Here is a 22,603-nt window from a genome sequence, read left to right as displayed (position 1 = left end):
AGGCTGGGGACCCGCCAGGACCACCGCCAGGCCGGCCTGCCCGAGGCCAGCCCCGCTGCCCGCCGCTGGCAGCCCCTGGAAATCAACGCACACCCCCACCCCCGCCGCCATGCCGCCGTCCCGCCCCTCGCGGCGCCACCTGAGGCGGGAGGGAGGGGCCGGCAGCCGACGGGGCGGGGCGGCCCGGCCCCACCGCGCAGGGGCGGTGCCGGTCACGTGGGCCGGCGGCGGCCCCGCCCCGCCCCGGCTCCGGCAGCGGCGGCGCGCGCGCGCAGGCGTTGCACTTGGCGCCCTCTTCGGGGCTCCTCGTCGCCAGGACAACCGGCCTCGCCGCGGCGTCTCTGCCATGGTGAGCCTGCGGCCCGGCCCGGCCCGCCCCGCCGCCCCCCGCCGCCGGGCGTTAGGGGGCTGGCCCGGCCGCTCGGGGCCCAGGGCGGGGAGCGGCGGCGAGGCGAGGCGGGGCGGGCAGGTGGCGGGGCGGGCGCCGCCGCCGCCGCCGCCGCGGGGAGCGAGTGGTGGCCGGGCCGTGTGGAGCGGCCGCGGGGCCGGACGGCGGGCTGGCGGGCGGGCGGGCCCCTCACCCCGCGGGGAGGGTAGCGGCCGGGGCAGGGGTAACGTCTGCGCTTGGCGGGCGGGGGTATGCGGGGTAGAGGCGTGCGTGCACCGTGGCGGTGCGGATGTGGTGCCGGGCGTGCGGCCCGGCGCGGCGCGGGGAGCGGGGATGTGTCTGCGGGGGGCTGTGCCGTCCCCCGCTGTAACGGTGGGGAAGAGAGAGTGCGTCTGTCTGTCCAGAACCGGTGGGGCTGCGTTGTCCCTCGCTATAGCCCCGGCGGAGAGAGGATATGCCTCTGTGTCTGTGGGTGAGGTGTGACGGGTGCGTGTCTGTGGGTGAGGTGTGACGGGTGCGTGTCTGTGGGTGAGGTGTGACGGGTGCGTGTCTGTGGGTGAGGTGTGACGGGTGCCTTGCCTCCCTGTATAACGCCGGAGCAGCCATGGTTGGAGTCTGCCTGCGTGTAGAGCGGGTCAGGTGTGGTGGGAGTGTGTTGTCCCCCTGTGTAACACAGGAGAGAGAATCTGTGTATACGGGTGTGTAAAGTGGCTGGGGCGTGATGGAGGTGTGTCGTCCCTCTGTATAAAGTAGGGAGGAAGCTAACGTGTGTGTCAGTGCACAGAGCAGATGTGGGGTGTTACAGTGTGGATGCATGGGGTGCTGGGGTGGGGCGCTGTGCTATATGCTTATGCATGTGCAATAAGCCAGGGTGTGGCCTGGGATGTGTGTGTATAGCAGATGTACGGTAGGACATGAGCATTGTATTACACCTCTGTATCAGTGTGTGTGTGTATCTGCTATGATCTGGGTTTCAGCTATGTGTGTATTTGTGTTGTAGCGAAGATGTGACATTGTGTGCAGGGACGTGACATGGCATTGTATGTATGTAGTTGTGTCTGTATACTGCTGTCTGGTATGGGCTTGTGTCTGTGTGTGTATATATAGTGAATATTGGGTGTGGCATAATATGTGGATATTTTTATAGGCATGTATGCTATGGGTGTGGCAAGGATTATCTGTACTTTTATATGTATGTAGCAGATACAGGGTATGGTATTTTGTGTGTATAGAGTAGTAGTTGCTTATATGTGTAAGTATGCATAGCTGTGGTGGTTTAATGTGTATGCACAGATGCTTTTGTAATAGATTTGTGGTATGTGTGCGGTGGGCATGAGGTTTATTGCATCTGTATGTAGAGACGCAACAATGCGTGTGTGCGTAGAGGGTGCAGCAAAGGAGGAAGAGTGGTTGAGGTTTGCTCTGTGGGGAGACTATGTGGGGATGTGATACAGCACATGTATGCAGCGAGTGGCAGGAGAGCGGTGCATCATGATGTTTGTGAAAGGAAGATGACAAGGCGTGTAAGGGGGAGTGAGTAGGGACAGGCACGGCATGTTTGGAAAGAGTATTGGTATGATCCCTGTTTTCAATTACAACTTAAGTGTCTGATGCCTTATTGCTTTGCAGTGATAGTTTTATACAGGAAGAAGGCACAGTTGCTAGCCTTTCACACATGGGGAAATGCACAGTGTTTTAAGGCAGAAAATCACTTTATGTGTATATTTATGTGTGTGTAATGACAGTAGATTTCATGTAGCAAGTTCTGGGGAGGGGGAGGGAGTGCTCAGCCTCACAAAGGGAAGGAGCATAACCCTGTGGTGTTATAACTTTTTCCCTTCTTCCTTTGCATGAAGGCTTGTTCGTGCTCCTTCTCTTTCTTCTCCTGCACTTTGCCTTCTATTCCTTCCGATTCTAGCCTATATGTTTTGAACCTAAGCAAAACAACCTTGAAAACTAAAATGTGAGGTGGAATAAAAATATGAATAGACTGTATGGGATTGCAGTACGCTTCTATGTAGAATCATGTTGGATTTGGTTTGCAAAGTTTTTACGATGTATCTGTTGCTACAAGGAGGAGTAAACGTCAGTGAATGAGGCTGCGGATGGTGTAGTATTGGTGAAGTGATATGATGCAACTTAATGACATGTCCTACTTCACATTAGTATTCCATCACACATCTTACTCCACATCAGAGAAGATACAGTATCTTAAAAGTCAATTGAATGAAATGGATTTATCTCATGTTCTAAACTTAGGAAAAATTACAGACTGAAAAACAATGAACAAAATATTTATAAACTGTTTCACAATATAAGTAAATATTTTCCGTTTACCAAACTCCACGTATGGAGTTTTCCTTCATGGTCTGTTTTGACATTCCTAATTAGATACCTTTAGCAGTCTAAACTCAGCAGACATAGGATCTTCAGAGAAGCACTGAATTGTTGCTGTAACTGCACAGGTAAAATCTCAGAAATTATACCGGATAAGCCTTACTGCTGTGCAAATTCTTATATTGGGCAGCTCCTTAGTTGCACTTGACAGCTGATCAGAAAAGGATGAAATACTGTCTTTTTTTATTCTTTTCATATTTTCAGATATTTTATTCAATGAATGCTTATACTTGAATTGCTCTCTGTTAGAGGGTTAGTCCTGTTTAGGTTGTTCTTTCCCTCTTAATTCTTCATAGCTGCATAGTTGAAAATTCAAGAAAGGTGAGGAAGGAATTAATTTTGACCAATTAACACCAAACCTTTTAGTATAGGGAGTATCAGTGTTCCTACAAATCAGAAGGACCATTAGCTTATTGCTTGCTTATTTTGACAATAGACTGGAATATTTAGTCATCTTAGTTAAGATTAGGGATAACATGGGGCTAGCAGATGTGGAAAGTTTAAAATAAAAGTCAGATTTTCACTGAAGCATGGCAACTATTTTTAGGTTAGTGTAGAAAAGTAGTACTAATCTTGGCACTGTGACAATATCGATCTGAATGCCAGCAGAAGGCCACACGTTAACAGTACTTCAGCTGTTTTGTCAATTAGAAATCAGAATAACTGCACTAATTTCATATAAATTGTTATTAACTTGTGTAATAGTTCTGGTAGTGTTTCTGCTGAATCAGAAATACATATAAATGGGATATGCTAAGTAGGACAAAACCAGATGAAATTGTGAAACCAAAGAGTTCTTCCCTCACAGTTCAGATGGTAGCCTTGAGCTAGTTTAGACGATAGCCACAACACTCACTTGCATTCTTTCTAATAACCTTTTTAGGAAGGTGATCCGTATACTCTATAGATTTCTTCTTTTTTTTTTTCCCTTTAAGTTTTAGCACAATGCAAAAACTGTTACAATTTCTGATCATACTTGAGCTATGTATTTTGGGTGACTTGATTTGAATGTGATAGGGTTGGAGTCCAGCTGTCTGTCTGAGCTTTTACAAAACAGCTTTCCCACTTGAACTTTTAACACGGGCTGGGATATTCTAATTGTTTGTAAAGCTTCTGAGAAGGAAGATTGTAAACACAGAGTAACTTCTAAATGGTGAAAGTCAGATTTGCATTCTTAAAAATGCAGGAAGTCTTTATCCATTGTTACAACAGAAAAAGGTACACATAAGGCATTAAAAGAGTATAATGATGGACTTAAAATTCACAGCATACTGGTATCTCCTCTGTCAATTCCATGTTTATTTTTCAGGATCAAGAAATTACTTGTATGTCTCTATCAAAGTTTAAACTAGTAGTTCTTGAGATTGAAGATTGTTTTTTACTAGTGGTTTGCGAAGATCAAACTTTTATCTCAGACTAATTTTTCAAAAAATGTACTGTGCTATGAATGTCTGAAAATCTGTGTATATAGTGTGATTCTACAAGACTGCGTGAAACCAGATGGATTATTTTTGTGATGAGATTAATTTTGAGTACAGTCCCTGTGAATGATGATGTGGTAGAAGCTGCCTTAGATTCTATTTCAGTATGTCTGTGTAGAGTCTCAAAGTTACTTGAATGGTCAAAGGGAAGTGCCTTTCTCAGGTGTTTTGAACTTAGGCTTTTTCAAATTGCATTTGAGTATCTGATGCCTGAGGAGGGATTTGTTATTTACCTGGTCAAGAAAAAGAAAGCACAGAATCTGTAAGATGCATAAATTTTGCTGACTCCAATGACCTCCCTCCTATCCTCACCCGATCCCCTGCCCACCCCACCCCCCGCCCCAAACCCCCAGGAAAAACTACAGTATGAATTTAAGCATTTAAATGGACTCAAATAATTTCTGTTGGGTACAGAGAGGTAATGGCAATGCACCAATAGTTACATTGTTTAAAATACAAGGGCACCTCAGCTGATAGAATCAACTACAGCCAATCGCTTGAGTGATTCTCTCTGGGTTGTTATCTTTGCCTTGGAGGAACCACTGCACTCGTGCTAGAGGAGGACTGGAACTGGAAATGCGCCCTTTTCTGGGCTTGCGCATTTATGACTACTTGGAACCACAAGCTGCTGCTGTGTAGCCCACAAGAAAGTACTTAAAATTTGGTATCAAGCTACTACCCTTAAAATATTGGCCATACTTCATGGTATACTCTCTTTTTCTATCCCAGTGTTTTCCTGTGTTTTCCTTCAGGCAGAAGGAAATAGTAAACTCTGTTTTCATTGGATTTGATTGCTGTTCAACTGGTTAACCAGTGTGTTCTGTAAATTTAAATCAATAAGGAGACATCATCAAATCTGCATAAATGTGAAACTCTACCAGTATGTCAAGTTTGTCTGTCTTCAGAGGTTGAAACTGAGGTCAGAGCTTCACAGAGGAAAGGCATTTCCATATCATGACTTGACGTTATGTAGTAGTTACCTAAATATTAAGGGGCAAAATGTCTGAGTGTGCTTGTAGTTCTGAAAATGGTCTATAATCTGCTTCTTAAGCAAAAGTATCAAGGTTATTTTATTTCTGCAGAAATTCAGGAACCATAAATTTTGGCAAATACTAACAATTAAATGAGTGTCCAGTTTCTCTTCTAAATCTCAACCTCTTACCTTTCTTGGAAGAGTGTGAAAAACATGTTTTGGAAATGCTGCTATGATGCTATTTCCTTTGAAGTCAGTTATAATTGCTGCCTGTACTCATGAAGAGGTACCTAATTTTGTCTCTTATAACTGAAAGCTTTTATTAATTATACACTACATATATGGCGTGTGCAGCCGCAACACAGATTTTGTGTCATCTTTTTTTCTGGTTCATACTGTAGCGAGATTGCCTTGCAGAGAAGGTTTGCTCTTTGTAATAAAGGTTTCACACTCTTGGTACTAGGAAAAACATCAATTCTGACCTAGTGTTTATGATGCAGATTAAGCACTGCTTTGCAATGGCTTTGTAGAAGCTATAGAGTCATTTCTGTAATGAACTATACCTTTTAAGTCTTAAATATAGTTTTGAAGAGCAGTTATGTTGGGGGGGAAATATTAGTACTCAAAATTTTTGTTTCACAGGTGCTTAGAAGAAGGGATTCTGCTTCAACCATGCAGTCAGGACTTAAGCTGTAATTTCATTTACAGTTTGAGCTAAATACAGTAAGAAAAAGAATTGCCTTTCTGGATATGGGATTGCGTGACTGGAGGGAGGACTTTGTCAGTCTGGTTTAGAATGGTGCAAAGTCCTGGGGAAATGGACCTGCAGAAGAATCTCCACGTGCACACTCTGGGAGCATTTCAGGTCTCCATTGTCATACCGTCAGTGTGTTAGTTTGTATGCTAATATTGGAGACTGGGAATAAAACTTAGCCATATGTATGGCAGTAAAGACAACTATAGGCAGAAGTGATGATTCAGAGGAGGAGTTTTGAAAGGTGTACTCCTAAGGGCTCTGATGAATCTGTGATGTGGATTAAATTTGGATGGCTGAGACTGAATAGCTATCCGTAACCAAATATTGCTGCATTAAAACAAATGGACACCAACTTTTCTCTTGGACTGATTTTTCAGAAACGTATCATGCTCTGAATGTCTGAGAATGCGTATTATATAGCATGATTCTACAAAACTGCGTGAAACCAAATCGATTCTTTTTGTGATGAAACAAATAGCACGATTCTACAAAACTGTGTGAAACCAAATGGATTATTTTTGTGATGAAACAAATTGTAATTTGAGCACACAGTCCCTGCAAATGTTGTGATGGAAGCTGCCTTAGAATCTATTGCAGTATTTCTGCTTAGAGTCTCAAAGTTACTTGAGTGGTCAAAGGAAAGTACCTTTCTCGGGTGTTTTGAACTTAGGCTTTGGCAAAGTTGCCTTTGAGTCTCTGCTTGATGGTTGAGGAGGGATTTGTTATTTACCTGGTCAAGAAGAAGAAAGCACAGAATCTGTACGATGCATAATCTACCCTTGTGATGGGCTACAGTCAACAACTGCTTCATCCATCTGATTTTAATTTTCTGCCACAGGTCTGTTGATCTCCAGGCCCGTGAAGTAGATCATACAGGTCTCCCCGTGTTCTACTTTAACAGTCAAATCTACAAATCACTTTAATTGAATGCTTTATTTTGTTTTTAGGAATAATGTCTAAATGCTTCATCATGTACTGTTTTTATTTGGAAGTGCATAATCTTAAAAGAGGAATAATGGATAAATATCTGAAGAAGGCAATATTCAGTCATTAATTTTTTTTTTTAAGGAAAACAAACTGAAGAAAAGATTTACCAATCAGTATATGACTAACAGATGATGAGGATAAAACTTTGTCAAACTTGTTTTTTCAGCTGTCTCTTTATGTATGTTTACAGAATATACAGGGATACAATTAACAGCTTTTTCCAAATTTCTTAGTGTTTAAACAGTAGTTGTTGAATATTTTATTTTTTTTTTTTTTTTTTTCCCCTGAGCTGAACCAGTCTCTAGTAATGAAAGATTAGGTAAGGGGTAGTTTATTTTTCTGTGTGTTGAGGTTTGTTTTACCATCTCTGGTAGTGGTTAGAACAAGATGCTTTAAAAGACAAAGTGTGAACTAGGTGGATCATAACCTGAATGGAGGGTTAGTCTTCCACGTAGCTCCTCAGAGTAACATGGGGGAAGCAGAACTTGCAAACCTTTTTTGCGAATAATAGTGTAATGCCTGTTTCTTTTGGTTAGGTATTGGATTGAACCTCATGTTTTCTGTCATGCAGGCTACCAAACATCAGTTACATGATAGCAAGTATTGATAAAATGCTATATTTCAACTGAATTTTAGGCCTGCAAGTAATTAGGTCAATCACTAATTCTGCAAACCATTGGATTTCCCCTTCATAATCTTTAACAAGTTGAAGTAGGAACTATCACACTCAAGTCAGTCTGAAATGTTGACATGGTACAGAAAAATTTATGCAAGTTTGAGTTCGTTCTGTGCCTCTCTGGTTTGTATCAGATTTTACAATTAATTAAAATGTTTAAATAAATCTGTGTCACAGCACCTTAAATAACAGTGCTGGTAAGACAGCAAGTATGTTAAAGTATGGTTAATATGTGGGGCTAGTTCAGAGGATTGCTGTCTCTTTGGTGACTTTGTAGGAGACAAGGTTAAGTCTTGCATTAAAGGATGGGCAGCTCAGCTAACAGGTCAGGCTAACCTGTTAGGCCTTAATACCTTGGCTGCTTGCAGTAATTAAGCCATACTCTTGAAAAGGCTTGATTGGTGATTTCCAAATATGTTGTTGGCAGTAGGTGACTGCCCTTCTGAGAAACACACAGGAAAGGGTGATGTGAGCTATGTGGTCAACTGAGAATGAGCTGGTGTGCTTGAGACAGCGGGCAAGGCAACCTCCGAGCAGCTCCTGCTCCATGCTAAGAGGGAGTTGAGTTGGAACGGCCGAAGGCCTTGAGATAAGAGTTGTGCAGCTACAGACATCAGCTCTGAAGTTCACAAATGACCTTGATCTGTCACCCAGCAAGAACAGGGCCTTGCAGAGCCAGACTGGTGCCCTCCAGTAAAATGTGAATGATGTGGTATGAATACCAGTGCTGGCAAAACAAGAATGATGGCTCTTCTGGAAGAAAACCAAGCAGCAAAGTGGGCAGTGTGGCCAGCTGCTGCTGCCTGGCAGGTTTTATTATATTGGACAGCACTTACTCTGGGGAAACTTTAAAGCAATATGGCCCTTATAGGCAGCCCTAGGTCAGTGGAAGGCATTATGAAAAGACAGAGTGATGTTCCCAGGTGTATTTGATCTTGTTCTCTGAAGGTGAGCCTTAACTGTTTAAGATGACCAACACAGTAAGAACAAAAGGCTCTCATATGAGGTGTTAGTTGCTTTTGATCAGTCAGTTTGTCACAGTGCTGGAAGAGAAAAGATCCTGAGGAAAGACCAGTGCAAGTGATCCAGTGGGTGTCTGGCAGCAAGGAAGCTATAAGCCTACTGAAGACAATGCCCTGGGCTCTGGTGGAGGGTGTCCAAGGAAAAAAGAGGTTAGCGACCACAACAGACCAGGATGGCTGGGATTTTAAAGTGCACAAAATCAAAGCCTGAGACAGAGCACTGTGAGCAGCTGGAGCATAGGAGTGAGAGCCTGGAGGGCAGATAGTGTCTGTGTGTTGAAATAAAAGACTTTGGCGGTCTGTGTCTGCTGTAGATGAGCTTGGTTCGAGATGGGATCGCTTTTCGAGGTTCACTTTGGTGTGTTGTAATTTTATTGATTATACAGAAAGCTTTACCATGGGTTCTAATTTAACACCAGTCCTGTGCCATCAGCTGTTGTGTCTTCGATATCGCTTACTTGAGTTCTGTTGGCAATGCATATCCCTTAGCATGTCTAACACTCCTTTTGTTGCCTGGATACGGTTACATTTTGCTACTTGCATGGTGTTAAATGAGTCTGCCTGTCTGCCTGTCTAATGCATTAATTGTACATTTCTGGAGGAAGCGCCAGCTAGCAGCAATTCTCTGACCATTAGAGAGCACTCTATAATGTAACATGTGAGATAATCTGAAATTTATAGTAAAGGAAGATTGTTTTCTGTTTTCTTCTTCCTCCTCCATTTTTCTGCTGTATTTAAATAGAGAGCATTTTAGGATGCCATTCATTACTTTAGTGTGCTCATGAACTGCTCTGGGTAGCAAAGCTGATCTGCTGGCTTTCCTGCCACTATAGCAAGAGGCAATTTCTGTAGCATGGTGAAGGGGGAATTGCACAGGCAACAATTAGGTGTCTCCACTGAGGAGGAGAGATGTGCAACAAGCTGGTGGGTTTTGTGTTTGGTAACAAAAATCTGCCCATCAGGGGACCTGAATAAAACTTTGATTTTATTTTGTCAGGATTGTCCTTTAAAACATCCTATTCTTACGATGCCTATTACTGCATAAATAATACTAAATAAATACTGTTCTTGCCAGTGAAAACCTGGAAGACTTGATGCTTTTTACATGTGGCAATATTTAAAATTTAACTAGGATGTTTGCTCTGTCAGCTGTAGGAGAAGGGAAACGTATGGATTTAATTCTAAACTACTGTCTCCTTTGGTGACAATGACCCAACGCTGGGTTTTATTCCTGACTTGATAAATAATTCAGCCTTGTTTTCAGTATGTCTTCTCTTTTTGCTGATGTTCTTTGGGGTCTCAGACTTCATCTTGCCTCTTTCCCAAATCTACATTTACCCATATTACTTGCTTTAGCACACTACTAAGCAAGGCTATTTTTGCGAGTCTGGTTTTTAATAACTTTAGATTTAAAAAGTTGACAGGATGAAAGTTCTTATCTGCTCTGATTTCAGTGGAAATTAGATACATAAATATCTCTGTGGAACTGAGCCATAATGGCTGAGCTGCTAACAAAACTGTTTCATCTGTAAAGAAAATAGTCCTCTTCAATAGAGGACTGAATGACAACTGAAATTGCATCATTAAAAAAACCTAAGGACTATCAACAAAACTAGTAGTATAATCTTATTTTGATCTTGAAATACTAGTTGAAGGGAATTTCTAAATGTTTTAGATAAGCATGGTAAACCAGAATGAATATTGCTTTGTTTCTTTGTAGAGAAAAATGAACTTTTTTGAGCTTATTACAGTTCTTTGCCAGACTGGGTACAAAACCACAAATGTGCAACTCCATCAGAAAAGATCTCTTCAACTCAGTAACTCTGGTGAAAACAGGAGAGCTTTGGTCACTAACTGTTAGACCAGAAGAGAATAATTTGTGGTGCTTTTAACAGTGGCAAGCTAACTGTGTTATACCAAGAAGTTATATTCTAGGACCAGTGGCAATTAGTATGTTTAATAATATGGAAGGGGAAGCAAAACAGGGAGATTAATCTTTTTGGATTTGGCAGATTTACACAATGGATACTTTATTTATACGATAAAGAGATAAAAAAAATTAAGTGTAGTTGCTGAAAAAATTTAGTGTAAGCAAGTATCAGGTAATTTTTTAAGGAAATACTCCCTTTTTAGCTCATTATAACCAGTCTTTCAAACATACAGTGAAGATACCACCAAGAGAGGTCAGTTAAGGAATGAAAGAAATGATTCAAGATTCAAGTAATAAGCAATTACAGTTTTCTCTCATGGGTTTTGTTTTGTTTCTTCTTGCAATTCCTTTAAGAATGTAGAGGTTTTCTGTATCTCTTCTTATGTTTACAGGAAATTTAGAGCTGGTTTTAGAGTAACATTTATTATATATGTTCAATCTCACCTATCCTTTTTCCTTGTGCACAGATTTGTCTGTTGTATTTTGGGTTTTTATACAGTTAAACCCACACTTTTCTAGAGTTTGAGATACCCTGTCATTAACACAGTCAAACTTGCTACCCAATGCAAAAGCAAAGAAAGAAGAAATATTCTTTCTATATCCACGGTATTCTTAATTGTTATTTTGTATTATTGTATACAGGTATTTTGAGGGCATGTCATTGTCAGCATTATCTGTAACTGAAGAAAAATAAATCATATTTGACAAGATTATTAGAATATTTTTTACAGTGATTGAACACTTCCTTGACTGTTTTTGGCGATTTTTTTTTTTTTTTAATAAATAGAAACAGAAAACTATAAGTTATCTGATAAATCAAGTAGAAAATAAAAAGGATGGCACTATTTACTTCAGAGAGGTGATACATAAATGTACTCAGGATATTTATTTTATTAATGGAAGTTTTAGATTATCAGAAAATGTTCAAAGAATAAATATATTATCCTGTTTGCACCTTCTGTATTTTCTCTCTGCTTGTACACATTCAAAATCACGTTACGCATCTTCATCTAGAAGATGACTCCTGCGGTTATCCTATGCCTGTTCTTCATTTGGGGGAAAACTAGTATTAAAGAGCCTTTAAAGTCCCTCTCTTCTTCTGAGATGCAAAGGCAACATGAATCTAGAGGCCAATATACTTTTTTCAGAGTAAAAGAGTACTTTAAAGAGACACTTTCATTTTTCTAAATATTCTTATTCCATAAGAATAATACTTTATGATATGATTAACTATAGGTAATGCATACAAGAACACATAAAACTTACTGTTTGAGGGAAAACAGCTTCGAATCTGTTTGTGGTCTCATCTGTGACTTGTGTAGCAGGCATGGTACTTTGTGTGGCTGGGCAAGTCACACGCTTCTCTTTAAGTAGTAAAAGCTGCATTTTTTCCGTTTTAACTGGGATTCCTAAATGCAACCGTATTGGTCATATCTGCTGTCGTGTATTCAAAATAGTTTGTCCATCCAACTTTAACTTAAAAGTCTAAAGATATCTTGCATAAACATACGGAAATTATAAGCCTTTTTCCCATAAGAGTTGCCAGTTTGGTTGCAGGTTTAGATTTTCAACTTGGCCCCAGTAGAAAAATACTTACTATTCCTGAAAATCTGTGCTATGATTTGTAGTGATTTGGCTTTTTAATACAGGAGTTGATGAGTAGTTGGCAATACTCAAAAGTTTTGAGCACGCATTGTAGCTGTTTGTATTAAATAGTAACTTGCTCATATCTTATTTAAATGCTGTGTCACCTTCATACAGTGAGCATATATCCATGTTCATCTGGGAATCTACGGTGTAAAGAAAAAATGGATAATAACAGCTTTTTTACTGGCAAAGTGATGGCACACATGTAAACTAGTAGCAGCCTGCAAAGTAGCTTTATTTAAAGATATATACTTATGCATGTAAGTGGGAAGTGTATGCTAGATGATGTAACTTTTGAGGAATTATCTGCAACTATGAAATAATTAAGTTAAAAGAGGATTTTTACTGTTCTATGATACTGAATGTTCAGATTCTGGACCAGAATTAATGAGATCTAAGTTCACTTGTCTGTTTTACCACAGACCTTGTGTGCTCTCATGGAGGTAACTTCCTTTTTTGCAACTTAATGTTTTTTAACTTGTAATGCACAAGAATATTTCCCCACTTTGCTCTTTAGTGATCTTAAGTTCTATGAGGATGGCATATGTGTCTCCTTTTTCTGAATGAGTGCTGCAATAAACACAATTAGGCTTATGTTTTGACTGCTCTTCTAAAAAATTATCCCAATATATACTATTGTTTTCAGGCTATAAGCTGCAAACAGTGAGTAGCATATAATATTAATATGGCATACATGCAGATAATTCATAAATCTATGAATTGCCAAACTCAGAAGCAGTCAACCAGTTCCAAAACCAGTGTTGCTGTACGTAGTGTATTTCAGCGTAAAGGCTGAAAATACCGACAGCAACAGGTATCAGATGTAAAGCAGAACCAGAGCAAACCTGAACCTGTGGTCAGCCATGTGGAACTGCTTAAAGCTAAGAATGTCTCTCTTCTGAAGGAACTAGAATTGTCCTATTGAAATATATATATGCATAGGTGTTTTATGCTTTGAAAGTCTACAGTCACCAGTCCGTGAATAATTGTGCTGCTCCAGTTGCAGGAAAAGGAAGCTTGATTAAACTTGTTGGTCATATTGAAAGTTGACAGTTTTATTGTTCTTAGATGTGTGGATAACTGTGCACAGAGGTGGTGGGTGAAGAAAGTGGCTTTTGCTGTTGTGTCAAAATTGAGAAATAGTAGTATGCCGTTAGACCTGAAATCAGCCTGGGATGTACTGGAAGAGAAAAAAGGTTCTTGATGGCAGCCAGAAGGAAATTCAAGTTTTCTAATCTTACAGTATTTTTTAGGGAGGTATTTTCAGAATTCCCGGATGTGTACTTTCTGCTGTCTCTCTTTTTTTTTTTTTTTTTTTTTTTAGGAAGACAGAGCCAAGCTTATATTCAGCTTTTTTTCGTTCTTTGCTTGATGTACATTTTTTCAGAGCTACCTCTTGTTGAGCTTCCCCCCCCTTTTTTAACCAAGAAGCAAAGCAAGTAGTTACCAAGTACGTGATATGTGTTGATGGTAGGATGGACAAGGGGTAATACCCTGATGCTTGAGTCAGGAACAGTGTATTCTTAGTGAAGGACAGGGGAGAGATTTCTTCCAGTTGTTCTTCATGTTTCTGTTTTGTGTGGTTTTCATATTTACCTTTTAGCATTCAGAAAACTCTGGGCTATTTTGGATCCCTCTTTCTAGCTTTTATTTCTGGTAATGTGGACAGCAAATGGACTCCATAAAGGTCTTCTCTTTACAGAGGAAGTGATTGCTTGTGACTTTTACTTCCTCCAGTCTATGCCATGATTCCTTAAATTCTGATTCACTTTCTGTTTTGTTTATTACTGTGTTCCCCTGGCAAAATTTCTCAAACCTAAATATTTACAATAAGTTGTAAGTCTGGTCAATGTCTCCTTTGTTTAGTTTTTCTATTTAACTGTTGACTGATCCTTTTCTCCTTTTGTGGAAATGTTTTCCTATATAATCTTAGTATTGCCTGCTTTTTTGCTTGGGCATTTTCTTTCAGTCTCTCCACTTTCTTTTTCTTAGGAGATATATTAGTAATATGAAGTTCTGGGTGAGAGGTATTTTCAGTTTTTCTTGTAGCATTTCTTGAGGTATTTCCCTTGCTTATATAGCAGTTACTGTCATATGTGTGGCACTAAATTCTTTGAATCTTTTGATTATTATATTTTATCCATATTCACATACCTGGGCCAAAGTGTTTACACTGTAGACAGTGAAGGAAGGGACCTGAATAACTGGAAAGTGTCCAGTTTCTGTTTTCTGTAATGGGACAGTTTTAGGACTGTGCAACTAGTGCGTGTTTGTATGTGTCTTGCTATTGCTAGAAGTTTCACTACTGCCTAAAATACTTCTTTATGGAGTGTGTGGCTTCTGATTGCTTGTTTAATGATTATTAAGTTGCTCCACAATTTTTGTGCAGTTAAATCTTAGCACTGGGGAAGAGCAGGTGTATGCATGAGTGCGGCCCTGTTGTGTATATTGAAATAATTTTACAGTATTACCAACTAACATGTTGAAAACTTGACATTAACAGTAATTTAAAAGAATTAAGCACCTAAGTAGAAGGTGAAAAGACTCTCTAAAAGCTGTTTTTCTTGTTGGTCTCTTTAAATGATGTTTTTTCTTTCTGTTTCTAGGTTTTCTCAAATAATGATGAAGCCCTTATTAACAAAAAACTACCCAAAGAACTTCTGTTAAGGTAATTCTCTACATCATGTGTTAAGGAGTAAAAACCTGAGGATCATACATTGCTTATGTGGCTTACAGGCTATCAAGTGCTATTCATTCTTTCTTAAATCTGTCTTGAAATAAATAGCAATATATCTGATTTAATTCTTTGAATTCTTGAACTTGTTGTCTTTTGGTTAGTCTTGATTTGTTTTAATATGTTCAAATTATACTATACCATGGAAGATGTCATTTAGTAGTGATCTTTTCCTTGCATATCAGAAAAAGAAGTGAAATAAAATGTCCAAAAAGCTTTGATGTATAGAGTAGTCAGCTCTTCCACACTACACAATGTTTTATCTGTCTGAAGAGCCTATAATCCTTTCTCTAATGTAGTTCACACTCTTCATGTCATGAACTTTGTTATAACAAAATAAAATATAAATTCAACTTCAAAGCTTTCAAAAAGTCACTGCAGTGAAAAGCGCTGCCTATTACCATTACTGCCAGCCTGTGTTACATAAGGTAGAACCAACGGGAGGATTTTTCTTAATGTAGTCATTTGGCTAGTCATAAACTTCATCAGCTTGCTGGTGTGCGAGTAGATCACCTTTGCAGGAGTTAGCTACGTCAAGATCAGTAAGTTCAGCCCATGATTGAGACACTGATGGATGTCTTCACACTCTCATCTTGTTGAAAGTTGATTTCAAGCAAAGTGTAAACTACCAAATGTGGAGATGCTCCTCGACTGGATGTGACCACTTCAGAGCTGGAACTGAGCCAGCTCAGCAATGTCTTCTGTACCTGCATATAGGTTTTGTTATAGCCCACTCTTTGAGGGGAAAGAAAGAAAAAAAAGGCGTTCACTTATAATGGTGCAATTACAGTTTTTAGTGATGGTGTTATTAAAATGGAGCTGATGATTTCTCCTTAATACACTGAAGAGATATTTGGGTTAGCTTGTATGTATGTAATTGTTTCCTGTTTGATTTGAAGTGGGCGAATGTCTCAAGTAATGGTATTTTGCATCTTGTGTTTGAAGAAAGTGCTCTTAAAACATTATGACTTCTTTTAGTGTCTGTACTATCACAATGCCCTCTTGGTGGTATTAAAGAAGCAGTCTGTTGTTAAAGGAATTGAATTTTAAAAGGATTTTCATTTTCGTTGAGAAATACTCGTTCCATATGGTGACAGTGTTGTAAATTAGACTCTTAGAACTGTTTAGAAAATGTGATTGAGAGACTGAATGATGCCCTGAACAGAAATTCTAGTAACTTTGCTTTGTTGCACTCAGTGCCACACGTGAACCACAAGATAAAAGTCAATTTAATATGCTGCCTCCTTAGCAAAGAATCATAATCTGCGAGCACTTCTTTTCTAGCAGTAGGGCTCTGCAAATATCTGTGGAAATGACTGTCCTTTGCACTGTTATGGGTGCTAAGAATCCTATTTATGTAATTCAAGAGAATTTGTTGATGTGGTCTAGACAGTGAAAAGTATCATGCACTGAGATAGTAAAGACATCTTCTTTTGAAAGAACTTATTGATTATGTAGGATCCCTCAGTTTTCATTGTAGGATAAAAAGAAAATATCTGTGAAGCTATATAGATACTGAATTCCTAAATTATTGTGTCTATGCTAATTACATGAGTAGCATCTATAAAATTAATCTATTGAGGTTTACTGTGAGAATTCCTGCATCTAACTTCTAGGTGTCACTTTCTTGAATTGTGTATTCCAACAGCAAATTTGGTAAGTTCTTTAAAATGTTATATAGGGAGTAGCTTGTTTGTTTCGTTGAGCAGTATGTTTATTCCAACATATATCTTACTATACAGGACATTTTAAAGAACTCAGCAGGAAAAAAACCATATGCAAGTAATTGGACAGTACCAGTGGCTTAGCTGTTAGCTCTTGCGTTCAAGATAACTTCTTACAGAGCAACTCAGAGGATATATAGACTCACTTTGGATTCGACCAACTGAGGAAGTGGTGCAGCTAGGCACTGCCACTACACTATCATGGCAGTGTCTAAAGAAGCCTTTTGCATGGTTGAAGGGCTTCCTGGGACTGGAACGACAAAATAAAATAGCCCAGGCCAAGCATACACAGAACTGATTCAGCCAAACATCTAGTTCTTGTGCATGTATGTCCTCTTTGCAATTGCACAGTGATCTACCAAAGTAGCATTGCAGCTGTAGCCAGAAGAGTTGATGATCTGAGAAACTGAATTGGGACAGTCAGCTTTCTCAGTAAAGATCATGATGATCTCGTGCTGAATGCTGGGACTTGGGTGATGGTCTGCCCATAGCCAGAGAGAAGTAAAGTCCACATTTCGTAACACCCACAATATTGTGCTGACCATCAGGGCTTTGGAATGGAGAGGAAGGGAGTGGGTGGGAGAGATGCTCTGTAAACCTCCTTTTGAAATTGTACTGCTGCAGAGACACAAGGCCAGAGGCACAGCGTGTTAGAGGGAGTGTTATGATGGGACGTGGGTCTGAGTTCTCATCCCTGCAGAGTATAGATACCTAGGGAAATTTAGGGGCACAAACCTGGCTGTCTAGAGGATTATCAGTGGGGAATTTGTTTTATGCTCCTGCACGTAAATGCTTTTATAAGACTGAGCCTGAATGTCTTTCAACAACTAAAACAGTTTATGCTCATGCTACAACATGTTTTAAAATTGTCTTGCAGTATGGTTATGACAGGAGAGATTAAATATTGCTGCACTGAGTGTAATTAATATCCTAATTATTTTTACTATATTGACTATGCGGTCTACCTTTTAATTAAAAGGAGAGTAAACCAGTTGCAGTGGAAACATTTTGCTCACAGTGCTGGAACTGAATAGTAAATACTGTTGAAAGTGTCATCAAATGCACTTTGTTGCTTGCTTATATCAGATATGTATGAAAACTGTTGGAAAGCACTACAGCTCTTTTTAAAAAAACATAAAATTTGACACATGGAAAAAGAATGGTTAATATCTTGTTACAAATATCTGGAAATTAAATGTAAACACAATTTCTTCTGTTGCAAGAATTGGTCTTGTTCTCATTTGCATCAAGTATTTAAACTTCTGTAATCTGACTATAACAAGAAATCCCTTCCCCCCCCCCCCCCCCCCGAAATAGAGAAACCTTTTTCTGATGTTAGACTTAGGAAATACTACCAGTCTAAAAATTATTCATTTGTTGCTATAGTTGCATACTCTAAAGTTGAACAAAGTAAGCCCTTGGTCTTACACTGCGGTTCTTTATTATTGTAACAACCAGAATTAGATTGGAAGGTTTTCAGGGCAGTGTCATGTCTCTTGCACATATTCTACAGAATATCTACTACACTTGTAAGTAAATGACTGAAACTCTCGGCTTCTCAGCCAAGAAGCTCATTTGAAAGGATACGAAACCAGAGATTATTTGTTCCTTCTCAAGTAGACCCAGATAACTGGGCAGAGGAGGAAGAGGATATCTGACTAATATGGACAGTGGTGGTTTTGAAGATGACCCTGGTTTGGAGGAACCAGTTATGCTTTGAGGTAGGTAGAATAGCTTGAGTGGAGAGAGGGAGGCGTTTCCTTTGTAACTTTTTCTGGTTTATGAGCATTTATTTTTATTTGTAATATTGGAGTGATTTTTTTCTTCCCGTGGAAGAAATACGCTGCTTCTAAAAACTTTGATTTGTAGTACTGTTCAAGCTAAAAGAAAAATGATCACCCCTTTTAGCTGTTGCAGTGCTATTAGTTTGCCAGTTGGCAAGGAATGCTCTTTCCCCTCTGCTCTTATATATTACAAGAAGTGAAAGGTTGAATAAATGCTCAATTGTATGATGTTTGAGTAAGAATCCTACGGAGGTATTATAAATCATGTAATTTAAACAATGTTTTCAGGCAATTGTAGCTTTATTTTTTTTCTTAGCCTGTGTGTTTATGGAAAAGCATCATTTGATTATACAATACATTAGTTGTGGATTTGCATTGGTGTCTAAAGTTATAAACCCATATCTATCATCAAAAGAATCAGAAATCAAGTCAGAGATAGCCTATTGCAATTTTAACGGTAACAACTTTTCCAGTAAGATGTCACAGGCTTTAAGATGATCATCTTTTTCTGTTTTCCTTGTAAATTGCTGGAAAAAACAAATGGATTTTTAAAGTTACAGTATTTAGTTTGAAAAGCATTGGAAACAAAAAAACTTAAGTGAATGTAACTAATATTAGAACGTTCTGACTTTCCAACAGCTTCCAAAATTTTTTTTTATGTTTTGTGCTTGATAAAAAGTGATAATACATGTTTGAAAATGGAGGTATAGCCAGTACTTTTGGCATATAGAAGGACAGATAACGTTTGTTCATTTGTATTTTAACTGCTGACATTCTGTGCTATAAGATTTTGCACAAAAATGGCAAGCTTCAGAAACAGACGTTTATTCCTTTCGGCCACTTGAACCATTTTCAGTTCCTTTCTGCCTGCAAAGTACCAGCTTCATAAATTGTACCACAAATGTAGAAGCTATTATGAGTTCTGCTATAAACCATACTTATTGGGTGCATGTACTTGAATAATAGGTCTTAGTCATCAGACTCAAAATTTGAGTGCTCAATCAGATTTAAAAAAGGATAAGCAAAGTTTTGGGACTCAAATTAGGAGAGGAACCCAGGAGTTGTGTTGCAGCAGCGGCTTTTCTTGTATGCAAGAATATGCAGCTTGTGCGTTGGCTAATCAAGTGTTATATACGTTTTCATGTTTCTATTCTTTGTTTTTATTACTGCACACTGCTTTTTGCTCAGCTTTTAGTGTGTTCATTATTGTAGAGAAGAAAAGTTACCAGAAGCTTAAAATTAGTGAAGTCAAACATAGTATTTGTTATATTTGAAGTGATGCTTTACCATCTGTGTGCTTAACTGTGGGGGAGGTAGAAAAGAAATACAGCAAAGGTTACAACAAGAAATTGTCATAAAGACATCGGTATTTCTTAGCTAGGTACTGTAGGTACTTAAATGGCCCGCAATCACTGTAAAATTTGGCTGCTGTATCTTAGCGTACAAAGTACTGACTGGTGAGTCAAAGAACTGAAAAATATAAACTTGTATCTGGAACTGTTCTTAGTTGGTAAGAATTTTGTAAGCAGACAAACAATGCATGTATTTTGGAGGGGGGGGAATCTATCAGCTCAAACATGATTCATTTTCCCCACTTCAAGGATTTGTATAATTAAATAGGGCAATATTTCACCCTGAGTAGCAAAGACTGCTGTTCAGTGTTTGACAATCTCAGGAAAACATTCCAGTTTTATAATGCACAGGCAGTCTTTTATTTTGATTTTTAGACCACGTTTTGCATCTCTTTGAAGTCCTCTATAGTAGTCTGCCAACCAATTACAATATAGCTATTTAGAATCAGTAACAACCAAATTGATACAAGTACATGAACTGCATTCATACAGATTATGAACTGAATTGATTGTATAGGAGTTGCTTATGAAAGTAAAACTTTCCTTTCTGTATATTTACACAAATCTATGGTTTCTGTAAAGGGAAGTCTAATAGTGCCTTGTACAAGTAACTTCCACTAAGTAAAGTAGTCCTTTGATTTTAACATGCCTGAAATACATCTGTCGAAGGAACTAGTGCAGAGCAGCTACAACACTCCAATCTCACACTAACTATTCAATATAGAAAACTCGTTTACATAAGGATAAGGGAAACATTTGTTAACTAGAAATATGGAGACTAACATTGACAGGAAGCAAGCAAGAACAATGGGACTGATAACAGCATAATATCAAATCCAGACTCACTCCTGTGGAGTCATATACTCATTTCCAGTGGTCCTTACCTCCAAAAAAGTGATCAGAATGAACCACAGGCAGAGGTCATGGACAAGATAAAGCCTCTGGAAAGTGATTAAATATTTTGATCTTTAGCTAGGGAAACAACAGAATTATAATTCTTTAGGACTATTTAAGATTTACTGGGTGTTTTCAGAATTCTTATGAGCTTTAGCAGCAATTGATACATAATATCACACTACCAATACTATTTTTATTTAACATGATTTACCCAATGTTAAAATGGGTAGTCATTTAGTTTCTCTGTGCCTTCAGCCTTCAACGTAGCGTATCTCGCCTCAAATATACATTGAGAATGCAACAAGTTGCAATTTTCTGATTAATCAGCTTTTGTTAGAAAGTTTTCCAATTATTCTGATGTAGGAATGGGTTTTAAAACTTTCCAGTGATTTACTTCAAATTCAGGACAGAACTTGTGCTCTGTCTGAGAAAACTAAAGACTCAATCAATAGCTTGGTGGTCAGCATACCCCCTTCAGAATATGGAAAAGGTCTCATGTTGACCTTTTTTTACACTGCTACATGTATTGTTTGTCTGCTTATGAAATTCTTAGCAAGATCAGTTCCAGATGCAAGTTTGTATTTTTCAGTTCTTTGACTCACCAGTCGGCACATTGTGTGCATTTTCTGGCTGCTTTGTATGAGATGCTGAACATTTGCAAATAATTATATGATCAATTAAGTTTGGCCTCTTGAAATTGGAGTAGGTAGCTGCCATCCTCTATTTAATATGTTTAAGTGATTTGGTTTTGTTCACAAACAAATGCAAGAGTAAGCTTAAAACTAAATGTTTTGGGCAGAGATGTTTCAGATGGAATTCCTTTAAAAATGTGAGAGGCTCTAAGAACCCAAGCAGAAAATTGCACACTAGTGCTCTTGTATACTGTGTTAATGAAGAAGAGGAGATTTGGGAATGGAAGAGAATTTTTTTTTTGTCAAAGTGCTGAGTAAGATTTGTGAATTTTGAAAAGAAAATACTTTCTTTAATGTTTCTGCTTGAACAACTGGGACTTCCTTATAAATGGAGTGCTTCAGCATTACCTGGTTCAAGTACATATATTATCTCTGAGTAAGAACATGCTTGTGACAAAGGATTAGTCATACTGGAACAAACAAAAGTAAATAACAAGCATTTGAAGCAGGAGTGACAGCTAAAAGGGATGTAGCAATGACTTACACAACTCTTGGAATCATGCATTACCATTTACTTTGTTTCATTTTGTTTTTCTTTTGTTTGCTATTAAGCTTCTCTTTAGAATCTGTTCTTTAACTAATGAAGACTTAATTCCATCTAGAGCTTTATTTACCTTGAAATTGGAGTCTTATTTAAACTCAGTCTCTTGATTAACAAATTATCAAAGCCAAATGTACAGAAGTATCAGTGATATAAAGAAGTCATGCTTTTTATATGGAACTTTGGGAGGCAGAGGGGGAAATGCTGTTCTTCCTCATTTCCATGTGAAAAGTGCCATCAAAACATAAAGGCAATTCAAAAGATACTCTTAACTCCCTACAAAAAAATATTTTTCATTTTGTTAAATACTGATGCTAGGCAGTTTAAATAACAATACCAAATACTTACACTTTTTTTTGTCTGTAACTCTTGAAGTATTTGCAGAAGAGGTGAGCTTTCTTATCTGTGTCTTCCTGATGCAGACACAGGCATCAGGAAGAGAAGTCTTTTGTTCAAGGTCATCCTCCAGGCCAGTAGCAGAGCTACAGGTTGGATCAAGTCTACCAAATCCTAGTCTAGCAACTAACCAAAGTTTCCATAACCTTTATGGCTGTAGTAATCATTGTTTATGGAGCATCCCCAGGCTGCATACCACCAGCGCATCATGTTATTTTTCCACAT

The 22,603-nt window shown here is 38.9% G+C and overlaps 1 protein-coding gene across 2 annotated transcripts in view; it reads left to right on the top strand.

Annotated features, from left to right (window-relative positions):
* Positions 1–319: 319 nt before the first annotated feature.
* FBXL2 (F-box and leucine rich repeat protein 2) overlaps positions 320–22,603 on the top strand; it is a 56,399-nt gene continuing 34,115 nt past the window's right edge. For both annotated transcript variants that reach the window (XM_050892632.1, XM_050892631.1), the window contains exons 1-2: positions 320–349; positions 14,865–14,926. In XM_050892632.1, coding sequence (XP_050748589.1) covers positions 347–349; positions 14,865–14,926 — 65 coding nt within the window. In that variant the 5' untranslated portion in view covers positions 320–346. The remainder of the gene's footprint in view (positions 350–14,864; positions 14,927–22,603) is intronic.

Source organism: Gymnogyps californianus, chromosome 2 (genome assembly GCF_018139145.2).
Source record: "Gymnogyps californianus isolate 813 chromosome 2, ASM1813914v2, whole genome shotgun sequence".
Taxonomy (NCBI): Eukaryota; Metazoa; Chordata; class Aves; order Accipitriformes; family Cathartidae; genus Gymnogyps; species Gymnogyps californianus.
This window is presented reverse-complemented; position numbering and strand designations above follow the sequence as displayed.